General features: G+C 39.4%; 1 protein-coding gene across 8 annotated transcripts in view; it reads left to right on the top strand.

Moving 5' to 3' along the window:
* The window catches only part of LOC126996672 (mitogen-activated protein kinase kinase kinase kinase 3-like), an 88,143-nt gene extending 76,318 nt beyond the window's left edge, over window positions 1-11,825 (top strand). Inside the window, exon 14 of one of the 8 annotated variants that reach the window (XM_050857394.1) lies at window positions 10,037-11,825. In XM_050857394.1, the coding sequence (XP_050713351.1) occupies window positions 10,037-10,277 (241 nt within the window). In that variant the 3' untranslated portion in view covers window positions 10,278-11,825. Of the gene's footprint in view, window positions 1-5,905; window positions 6,140-10,036 lie in introns of those variants that run through there. The other 7 variants (XM_050857395.1, XM_050857396.1, XM_050857397.1 and 4 more) reach the window with 7 other exon arrangements.
* The last annotated feature ends 644 nt before the right edge of the window (window positions 11,826-12,469 follow it).

The raw sequence follows: 12,469 nt of genomic DNA, 5'->3' as shown, positions 1-12,469 counted from the left end.
GGAAGAAGCAGTTGTTGGCACAATCATAGCTTCAAGGATGGGAGGACAGTAGAGTTTTCCCAAACCTCGTTAGAGAACTGTGCTGTGAACCGGGAGTTCTACAATTTTCATAGAATGGAGAAAAAATAATATTTTGAACTGTGATCCCACAGCACAGGGTGTTCTCTTATCTTGTCAATTAAATAGTAAACAAAGCAGCTCTACCAGTCCACTTAATGAGTCTCTTGGTAAGCCATCTTCCATTGCTCCTCACTCACTCACTCAACCACTGCAGTCGTCTGTTTGTTTACATACAGCCGCGCGGTTGCTCGTACCCACAACCGTTTTCCATCCGTATGGATGGAACCAACAGTTGGGTGTATGGGCATGCAGTTGCCAGTAGCCCCAACGGTAGGAGGAAAACAGCCAGTGTGACAGCCTATTGCACTGTCAACTCTTATCTGTACAGGTACGGTAATATTAAATTAAGTTTTCGTCTGTTTTATCTACAGTACCCTCTCGAGTTTCATGCAATCCGAGTTTCGCGGTTAGTCCTAAATTCTTACCATTCTGACTTTCGTGCATTATCACCCCGAGTTTTGCGCTGTTTTGACACATACGGGCCACGTCTACTTACCATCGGCGTCACGCACACTACCTTTAAAGGTAGTATTACACTGGACGTTTTCCTCCAAACACTGTGGCTATGGAGAGAGAGAGAGAGAGAGAGAGAGAGAGAGAGAGAGAGAGAGAGAGAGAGAGAGAGAGAGAGAGAGAGGGTAGTTTTGAAGCCGCAGTTGAAGGCGGCTGCCTTACGATTGGCTGACAGTTCTGAAAACACGCTTGTGATTCGCTGGGAGTCCAATGACATCATCGCCGAAGCTCACCCTATCAGCGGCTTCACTGCCTTAAGGCGGTGTCACAAATGGCCGTTTTCGTCCGACCATTGGGGTTACGGGCAACGCCCGTACGCCCAACCGGGAGCGAGTTCACAGTTATTCGTAAGCTGGTGTCACACAAGGCTTTTTTCTTCCCACTGCGTTGGCTCCTGCTAGGGCAACCGGCAACTGCCCGTATCCACATCCACAACGTGAACATAGCACTTGCCCTGTATCAATATGGCGTCGTCTGCTAAAATAAGGGCTGTCGCGGCTTGTGCTGCCATTAACCAAGTTACGGACTTATTGCTGCAGTTAAATGGAAGGAAGAAACAGTTGTGGGTGTGGCATGCCTGTGGTTCCACCATGCCAGTTCTCATTGTCACCACTGCACGTGCGCGGCCAACCCACCCATCTTGACTCAACCACATAAACACATGGATCAAATAACAAAAAACACACACACACTTCGTTCATAGCTTTTTATTATCTGAATTTTTTCTATTTGAAAAATTTTGAACTCTATTATAACTTTATTTTGTCACTTTATTTGGAAAAAAATACCATAAAAGGCTTATGTATATTTCTACAAATGTTACTGAGGAAATTGTTTTATTTTGTTAGTTTCTGAAACAAAATATTAATATTTTCACATTAATTTTCTCGTTTTTCCTTTTTCGAAATCAAATTCCCTCTGGAAAGAAAAGCCCTTTTATTAATCTTATAATTGACACTTAAGTAATGGATAGTTGTATTTATAGTGTTGGCAGAGTTAGTTTTTATACTGGAAAAAACACGTAGTGGTATCATGTCAAAGAATTTTTTCCATGTCTCCTGTGTCGTACCACTTGCATTTGTTTGATTGGCATGAAATTTTCGCATGTCGTTGTTTATACTGTTCGTACTAGAGAACTAGAGGCATCTGGTTCCCCCTTTGAAAAGGTATTATTCACTCAAGGGTGAGAGTATCTGAAGGCACCACCTTCCTGATTGTAGCCAGATTTCACTTAGAATGCTCTAGCAAGATATTCAGTGTCCTTCTCAGTCCTCTTCTTCTTAACCTTCATTGTTGCGTGCCGGCATTGTTCTTTGTCCATCTATTGCGAAAAGTCTCATAGCTTGGAGTCGTGACCAAAGAGATGCATAATTATATTTGTTTCTGAGTAGTCAAAGTTGTTATCTATTGCTTTGTGCTTGACCAGGAATGGCAATTGAAAAATCTGAAAGGAAAAATCATTTCCAACCCAAATTTTATGAATATACCAGTTGCAACATCATTCGACGTGAAGTGGCAAGTGGCAGATATGACACAACACAGCAAGGGATTTAAATTTTGTTGTGACCATGTCTTTTTTTTAGATTACACTGAAATAAACTGCTAGTTCACACAATACAGTATCCTCTCAGGTTTCGCGCTCTCCAAGTTTCGCGATCCTTGAGTTTCACTCTTAGTCCTAAATTCTCACCATCCTGACTTTCGCGCATTACCGCCCCGAGTTTCGCGCTGCTTTGACACGTACGGGTTACGTCTACCTACCGTTGGCGTCATGCGCGCTGCCTTAAATGGCAGTGTCACTCTGGCCGTTTTCATCCAACCATCGGGGCTATGGGCAACCGTGGTTCCCTGAATACCCAACTGGGAGCGAGTTGTTGGTTGTCCTTACGAATGGAAAACATTTATGGGTACAAGCGTGGGTACGTGGGTACCATGCAGCTGTATGTAAACAAACAGACGACAGCAGTGGCTGAGGAGTGAGGAGCAGTGGAAGATGGCTCACCAAGAGACTCATAAAGTGGACTGGCAGAGCTGCTTTGTTTACTATTTGATATTTGTGCTGTGGAACCATAATCCAAAAAACTTTTTGCTCCAGTCTGTGAAAATTGTAGAAGGACTCCCGGTGTTGTGTTCCTGGCGCAGGACGGGACATGGCAGCAGCGGTCGTCCACTATGCTGGCCGATGTTGCGAGAAATATCTCCTCGCTGAAATAAGTCGTTCTGCTGTCCACCACGTATGCATGCTGTGTAAATACACAGCAGGAAGAACATTTATGTGCCTTGTTTTGTTTTAGTTTGCCCACTTGTGATCTTTGTGAGTGGTGAGTGAAATACGGAATCAGTAAGCAAATTGAACCTTTCTGCGAGCTATTTTGCCGCTGCAGCGGCGGTTGCACATACAACAGGCATGGAAAAGTCGATCATTATATTAGTGATTTAATAATTTGCGACAGAAACGGTTAGCAGATTATTTCATAACACTCCGAAAGCTACTAGTAAAAATAGGTTTGTCTAACTGTGTCCCACAGGCGACGTTCTGGAAATTTAGCCAGTTCTCTGACAAGTTTTGGGTAAACACTCCTGTCCTCCCATCTTTGAAGCCATCCATAATCATGCCCACAACCGCTTCTTCCTTCCATTTAACTGCAGCAACATGTCCATAACATGGGTAATGGCAGCACAAGCCATGGCAGCCCTTACTTTAGCAGACAACGCCATGTGGATTACGGGGCGACTGCCTTGTTTACGGGCAACCGACCTTGGCCGTGTGTGACGCACACCCGGAAAAGTTGAAGTTCCCGGTTGCTCCTACCGCCAACGTGGTTGGAGGAAAGAGGGCCAGTGTGACACCAGCTTACGGACAACCGACAACTCGCTCCCGGTTGGGCGCCGTAGCCCCAACAGTTGGAGGAAATTGGTCAGTGTGACACCGCTTTAAGGCAGTGAGGCTTTTGATTGGGTGAGCGCCGTCGATGACGTCATCGGACTCAACGAATCACAAGCGTGTTTTCAGAACTGCCAGCCAATTCAATTGTGGCCTCAAAATGACCCGTTCTCACTTCCTGTTTTCTTCCTTTTACCAAGCTACGTATTTTGAGATAACAATGGAGTAAGTAAAAAAAAAAAGTCGGTTTCTTCACAGGTCGGAACCAAAAAGTGCTTTTTCATTGTTTTCAATACCCCGAGTTTCGCAATCCTTGAGTTTAGCGCTATACCTTCGGAATGAAGCAAGCGTGAAACTCGGGATGGTACTGTTTGCTGAGCAAAGAAGAAAAATTGACTATCAAACATATTCATAAAAAAATCACACCCAAGTCCATCAATTTAGAAAATTCAAACAATTGGGATTTTCAGATTATCTGTGTTTAGATTTTTGGACTTTTTCTGTATATCATTTTCCCACTGGTTGATTATTTTATGTAAGAGGAGTTACTTGTGATACAGACTTAAGAATGATTGTGCTTAGAATGCCATTACACTCGACCCTCAATTTTCTTGATATCGGATTTCCCAGACAAAACCTGAGGTCCAACAATTGTTGGACATGTGCCCGATCATATCTGGGAGCCGAATTTGAATTCAGGTAAAAAGTCTGGGGTTCAGCTAAGTCTGGCAGTTGCCTGGTCCGGGTATCAAAACAAAAGTGTGGCCGCTATACAACAGATTCCTTCCTCCAGTCAGTGTCTGCATCTCACCACTGTGGGCCACAGGTCATTGTTTTAGTGTAGGTGATGGTCATGTCACTTCCACAATGAGTTCACTAATTCACTAAGCTTCATATTTTTGTTCAGACTTGTTGAATTCCTGTAATTTTGTATTCTATTTATGTATTCGTCCTTCACTCAGAGTTTGTGTCTTCAACAAAATGTCCACAATGGGTTCAATAAGCTTTATGTGACATACATTCTTGTCTGAGCAGCTGCTTAGTTATGATCATTTTCATTATTTGTTTGATAGTCTTATTACCTGACTTTTATAGAAAGAGGCATTTATCAGTAAATAATTTGCATGGTATGATTTGGTTAAACACCCCAATAGACGGCAGGCGGAGGACACATTGTGACTGCCGCCAAACAGTGTGTCCTTTGTTGACATGTAATGCATCGCAAATAATTGCTATGCGCCAACACTCAAGTTCAAGTGCCTCGCCGCTACGAGATCCTTCACCACAACCACCAAACCAATTGTTGCATTTTTTCAAAAGTATGGTTGAAATGCATGAAAGTCAAGTATGCAGGATACTTTAGAGTGAAATTTACCACCCAAGTGACAGTGATAGATCACAATTTTGTCCATGACAAGTGTCATCTACTTACAAGCATGCTTGGAACAATTATCAATATAGAAAGGGGTTGAAACACTGAGAGCAAAGAAGAACTACCACTTCAACCAAAGGCAAAAAGAGAAGAAAGGTAGATGACACTGTAAGCAATGAGTCCAGGCGAGTTTGGAAGATCAAACCTGGCAACAATGAATGACGGAGCGTCACGATACCCTTGCCCTAGAGCGATTAATACTTTTGAAAGGGGGAACCAGGAGTCGCATCATTAGATAAATGCATTGATATGTGATTAGTGAACCCTAAGGAATCAAACAACAACAGATCTGGGACGTTTTAACTGTATTTGATTGCACTATGACACGAAAATGGAGAAAATTCTTTAATCGCTGTTTTCTCAAAACTAGGAGTAATACATATGTAAAATGTATTTCCTCCTTTAGTTTTAGTGTGATTGCCATAAAACTTTGGGTTTAGGAGCTAGACATGTTATAGAACAAAGTTAGAAAAAAAACATCATTTCTTTTTTCCATAATACAGTAATAATACAGTCTGGATTGCAAATTTTCTCATACATTTTTCTGCAACTAAATAAAAAGGTTTTAACAATTTGTTTACTAACTTTGTGAGGAAGGTCTCAAAGTACATTGTGTGCTTAGGACAAAAAAATTGGTGCAGAAATGGTCAGAGGAGATAGACTTCAATTTTTTTTAAACATAAAAAAAAAAAATCAAAAAATACACAATTAATTTTATGTCCGGCTAAGATGATCAGGGTATTATTCTTCATAAATTATATCAAAATCAATACCCTTGGGCTATTTATAAAAAAAGAGGCGGATACTGCCTTAAATGTGCTCGATAAAGTGTGGTAAAAGTCCGTTGCAGTTACTGAATATTTGAGATTAATGGACTGAGTATTGTAAATGTCTGTGAATGGATCGTTTCCCTGAAATGTAGTGGTCTCTGATGAATGGATTTTTGTGGTTTCCAGACAGGTGCTCCCCCCTATTAGTCCAGGAAATGAGGATCGAGTGTACAGTGCTCGCCATAAACATTGTCGCACCCCTCTCCCACGCTGCGCCAGGTAATATAAACATGTACTGCAATCAAGGAAATTTATTGAACTTACAACTAATACTTTGTTGGCTTTCCTTGACGTCTCCTGCACTCTTCCGAACGGGCCGGAAGGCTGTCTGCAAGCACCATGAGATGCTGGGGAGCGAGTGTGTTCCAAAGGTGGTGAAGTGCAGCTTGGAGTTTGGCCACGGTTGAACAGTCGTGGCTGCGTAACTCACGTTTTATTATCGCCCACAAATTTTCAATTGGGTTCAAATCCGGGGAATTAGCAGGCCAGTCTTCGAAGAACGGCACACAGCAGTCCCTGAGCCACTGCTTCACTGACTTAGCAGTATGGCACGGTGCACTGTCCTGCATGAAGGTGGAGGCCTGACACATATCGAAAGACCCTGGTAGATGGTCACACAGAAGCTCGAGGTAGTTCCCCTGATTCATTGTGGTTTTCTTGGGTAACACCACGAGGCTCCCCACCCTGTGGTAGGAAAAGCATCCCCACACCATCAACGAATCAGGGAATCTGATGGCAGGAGCGGTGTAGCGGGGGTCGAGCGGGTCGCTGTCTGGGTGCCGGTACAAGCGACCTTGACTGCTGGCTGTCACTGTGAATCTTGATTCGTCGCTCCACAGCACGCCACGCCACTGCTCAATGGTCCAGTCTTTCATCCTGTCACAAAACGCAAGCTTCTTCTCTTGCTGGGCTACAGTAACTACAGGCTTGGGCCGCGCTGCATAGCTCAGGTACTGGAGGTCGTCGTGTATGCGGCGCGATAATGTCCTCACAGATACATTACTCAGCAATCCCAAGTTGTCTTCCCTGATTTTCCAGGCCAATACTCGTGGATTGCGCTCGACTTCACGGTGTACCACTCTCAGGGTTCGCAGGGAAGTTTTGCGGGTGTTTCCTGGTGGTTTCTTCTTGGCCGGTGTTTTGTTGCCTCCGAGTTCACCCATACGCTTCATTTATCTTTGAACCTGGCGGACACTGACGCCCGTCTGGTCAGAGATAGCCCGTGTGGAGTGTCCAGCCTTGTGGAGAACTGAGATGGCTCATATGTCATCCCGTGACAAGATCTGGTAGACCACCATTGTCCAGGAAAACAGCTAAACAGCAGAGTAACTGCAAGCAGCGAGTAGCGGGCTTTTTTTTTATTATTGTTTTCTTTTTTTGTTGCCCTTGAGCTGCCTCCTTTGTTGGAAAAAAAAAAAAAAAAAAAGCCAGTCTGGGGGGATGGCGCGGGAAGCCAGCAAAAAAGCGGACCCCAGTCAGAGTGATTGACAGGTGCCTGTCACTCCTTCCCGCAGTTGCAAGCTGCCCAACACCCAGGCTGAGATGCCTGATGTGTAATAATTTAATTTAAAGCACCCAATGCCCGCCAAGGAAAGCGCGCGCGTTTTGATCTTTCAAACGGACACCGTGGTCTCCGGCGACAATGTTTATGACGAGCACTGTATATGTTCAAAAGCAACTATCAGTGTATTGTCTGATGAAGAGTATCTGTCATACTTTTGAGTGTTTTTCCTATTGAACTTCCAGTTGATACATGTGTCCAACAATTCCCTCTTTTGCAAGTTTGATATGGATGGACTACTACTACTTCGTTTTAGAGGCTAAGCTAGACTATAATGTACAAAACATTTAATGTAAGAAATTTAGCAAACACACAGATGAATGATATTTTAAATGAGTTAGATTTCCATTGATTGGGTACATCCTCATCAAAGTTATGAGAAAGATAATACAATACAATGAGTGAGTTTGTAGGTAAAATAGATATCACCCTCTTTGGAAACATATATTATTGTCTATCTTACCATGATTCATCTATTATTTGCTTTCAAAAGCATACTAATATATTCATTTATGGCACATGAAAAAGACTACCAAAATTTTACTTTTTATTTGTTAATGAATATGATTTGCTGACTGTCTTTTCCTCTTTTGTAAGCCTTTAATTTGTTAATTAATGATTAAGATTTCTTGCTGACTGTCTTTTCCTCTTTTGGATGCCTTTTATTTGTTAACGAATGTGAGTTCTTTCTGACCTTCTTGGCCCCTTTCGTGAGCCAAAACAGTACAAAGTGAATGATGAGAGGTTGAATTGTTGGACACATTTCTGTCTTGTATCATGAAATGTGGGGATTAAGTTCAAACTAATCTACTCAAATTAGGATATTTAAACTTTTATTTATTTATTTTTTTGTTAAATTTAATTTGAATGACTAAAAAAGTGTGACTACTCTGATGAGAAAACTTGCTCGAGTGCTTGATATAGGTGATGGATACAGACTTGAGATCAATTGTTTTCTGTAAATTTTAGATAGGTCCTTGGTAATAGCCAACTGAAATTTAAGTGTTCTTAATACTGAAAGGTGCATGTAACTCATTTGGAAATGAAGGAAGAACAAGGGGAGGGATGTAAGGTGATGTTTTTACCCTATTATACAAGTTGTATAAATAACTGGCTGAATGATACTAAAGAAAAACAATTGCAGGGGAAGTACGATGAATTGGTAAGACATGATTAAAAGTATTCTAAAGAAGTGGTAATTCTTGGCATCACTAACACTGTAATAACTCTCTAAGGAAATGAATGCAGATGCTGATCACTTCATTCACTGACTCCCTAATAATTATATTCTAGCATGTTTGGAGTTTTGTTGGTATTAAGGCTGTTATTAATTTAAGCATGGCATCAGTTAATGTTTATTCTGCAATAGATTTTGTGCTCGACAAAAAAAACATTCTCACAAAGCAAGTTTAGAAGTTGTGTTTTTAGTATAGCCATCCTAAATCTCGTTCAGTTGATCTTGTGACACAGTACACCTGTCCCCTTGTATTTGCAGATTCACTATTTGTGGATTTACACATTCGCTGATTTCCCCTAAAATGCACAAAGGTAGCCGCAAAAGAATTTTCATAGCACCACTCCAAACATTCTCAGATGATTTGGCCATTCTTAAGTAAAGGATGATGTATACATGTACAGCATAACAGCATAAAATATCATAAGTAGCAGCATTCATCTGCTTTACGTACTATAAACTGAACTGTAATTTTCATAAACTTCTTAAAAATATCTAGTCATTAAAATCTCACTTAACTTTTGGGTACTCATGACAAAGTCTCCACCATTTTCTTTTTCAACTTCAGCTGCTTGAGCATATCATACCATTCAAAATATATACTAATGTATGCTTCATGCTGTAAAAATCAGGTAGAAAATACTGGCTAATGCACTGGTGGTACTGGTACTGAGCAGTCTGGTACCGTTACTGTGTTGTATAGCTCATATTGTTAGTACCATTACCTGTCCAGCTCTACTGCCAACACTCCAGGTTGTTTATATTTATCAGATGAACAGCTGTTTGCAGTTATGATTGTATTCTTATTACCCACTTCATAGTTTTATTATCTGATTTTTATATAAAGAAGTATTCATTAGTAAATAATTTGCATGGTATGATATGCACAGGCAGCTGAAGTTGATAAAGAAAATGACAGATACTTCGTGGTGAGCACCCAATAGTTAAGTGAAATTTTTATATGTGTATTTTTAAGAAGTTTGAGTAAATTATAATATAGTTTATAGTATGCATAGCTAATGCATAATGCTGCTTATGATATTTTATGCTGCTTTCAAGTAATGGAAATGCTTTTTTAGCTACAGATTGTGTAAAACTGCTCTCTGTTTTTATGTGGGCCAAGGCATTTTTTGGTTGGCTCTCCAAACATCCGTGGAAATTTGCTATTCACAGGGGTCTGTGTCCTCTAATCCCCATGAATAAGGGGGGATGGGTGTATGTGTTTATTGTATGCTGTAGAAAGGTACAGCATTTTTTATTCAATGTGGCCTTAAAGCCATTAAACTAGATTTATATTACTTATGTATGGAAATTCTATTGAATGTTGATTTTTTTTATAATTGTATGTCAGGGAAGACATTGCACCAGTATAAAGTGTAGCAAGTGGCCACTTACAAGCACTCTCTCTTTGCACGATGACCCATTTGTGTTAGGAGAGCTAAGGAGTGGCGTCCATTTTCAGGGGGCACAGCGATCGTCTCTCTGACTTGGACGTGGATATGACCTACTCCTCCCAGTATGTTGACAACTTGATCTTTTGGCTAGTCTTGAAACCAGCACTCAGATCACCAAGACTAATGTTTGCCAAGCATATCTTTAAAAACATTTGTCTGGATTGTGCATCATTAAAGCTTGTACAGAAGAACATTTTAACTTTTTTTTTTACTGTGCTAATAATGTCTTGTGAAAAGTTCAGATTTTAATTTTTTACTTGTTAATATCAATTTTTTTTGGTGATCTTTTGAGAAGCTGACTCTAGTAACCTCTCACCAGAAGTCACATAAGGGTGTTCTTTGTGGGAAAAAGGTGGCTGAAAGAGGAGAGTAATTTACCTGAAATTTATTTTAGAGTAAAAGAAAAAAAAAAAAGCCATTTAGAATATAATCTAAAGGTGATTTGTTTGGCTATCATGAGAAAGATTTTTCCCTTAAGTATTGGATCTTCAAGAAAGGTGAACCCACACACTATATTAATGTTGTATCAATTTTATTATAAAAAGTATGAACTAATTTTAGCATAATAGTCTTTTATGAGGTTTGATGTTGTATACCTGGGTTCCTTTTTGCATAGCATTCTTTGCCACACTCACTTAATGCACTTTGGGTATTAACTGGTAGAGAATATGTATCATTCCATTATTTAGTTTATTAATTCATGCCACATTTCTCACCCTCTCTGTTAGGAAAATCCTATTGCATTCTAAAGCGTAAATAATGTTGAAATATATATAATGTCCAGAGGACAGAAGAAAATCAAGACATAGAAATGTAACAACAATTTTTGTAATATAATTAGAGGTGTGGTCTAACATTTTTTCAGACACAGTGCATAGATGCCATATCCATAAAGGTCACTAAAAAGGTTGCATACATGGATGATACATTCTTTGAATTTAGTCAGAGGATCATTTGATTTATTCCTTGTAGCATAATTTAGGTCTCTCAACATGGAACACTGGAAATCACAAAGAAAAATCTAAAGTGTACTCAATAGCTTTTAGATATATATTTATGTAATGCAAATAGTAATAATACCCTGAAGCAGTGCTACTTGCTATGTTGATTTATATTCAAAGTGAAAACAAGTCTTCCAAAACAGCATTCCCCCAACTAAAAAGGATTTTTCATGAAAAAAAGATCAATTTGATTTGTACTCTACAAAAAGAGAACATAATAATATACTATATATTCATGTAAGGTAATACATGCAAGTGCACACTAGGTATATGCGTTTAAATAAAATTGTTGTTACAATTACTTGTCTTCATTAATGTATACTAGTCTAGACTTTATAGTGCAGCCCTTCAGACTACTTTGCATCTATTCCAGGATATCCATGTCATAATGAACATTGGGTTTCTGTTGATCAAGGACTTTTTCTTCTGCTTTTCCACAATAGCTTCATCTTAAATAACATCAGTTTTCTAATTTGATTTGAATTAAGACTGTAAATATTTTTAAAGGGAGAAATCTTAGCTTAATGATAAATCCATGCCATTTGGATGATAGTAAATAGAAATACCTCTTTCAGCTTTATTTTTTTCAGTGAAAATATAATTCCTGTAGTGATAACAAGGTAGAATTTAGAGGAATAGCTGTAACAAAGAAGCATTAACAGGAGGTTGTAGAATTTCTTGGGTTGTGTACATTAACATGTTGAATTACATGCATGGCTATGCAAACCTAGATAGCATGTTTAGCATGTTGCACTTATGCATTGCTTATGAGATTTATAATGGTCATTGCTAATGTTGCACGAGTATGAGAATATACATGAAAAAAGTGCATTATATATATATATATATATATATATATATATCTATATAGATATATATATATATATATATATATACATATATATATATATATATATATATATATTGTAGGATCTTCATTTTGGTGATTGATTGGTAATATGAAAATTGTTGCCAAAATTAGAATCACTAAAATGATAATTATATATGCATAGTATAGGATTTCCATATTGGTGATTGATTGATACTATAAAGTGCTTCCAAAATTAAAATCAATAAAATGGTAATATTCCATGTTTAACCCTTTCCTTGCGCGCGGGACGGGATGCGACTATCCCCTCAGGTGCAATCAGGCAGCCCAATGGGGGGTCTGTTTTAACCTCTGTATCTCAAAAATTATTCATCACAGCCAAAAACCAAAAACATCATTGGAAAGAGGCGGTCCAGATCTATAGGAGTCGGTTATGTATGCCTCTCTTGCAAACGTACATGCACGTTCAGGGAGTGTTGAATGTTAACACTTACGTCGATGCGTGCGGGATGATCAGCCATATTGAGAGAACTGCACATCTCTCCTTGAGATTCTGGCAAGGGAGTATTGCCAACTGCAATATTTACAACTATTTGGTCAAAGAATCGGTC

The sequence above is a fragment of the Eriocheir sinensis genome, chromosome 10, assembly GCF_024679095.1.
Source record: "Eriocheir sinensis breed Jianghai 21 chromosome 10, ASM2467909v1, whole genome shotgun sequence".
Classification (NCBI taxonomy): domain Eukaryota; kingdom Metazoa; phylum Arthropoda; class Malacostraca; order Decapoda; family Varunidae; genus Eriocheir; species Eriocheir sinensis.
This window is presented reverse-complemented; position numbering and strand designations above follow the sequence as displayed.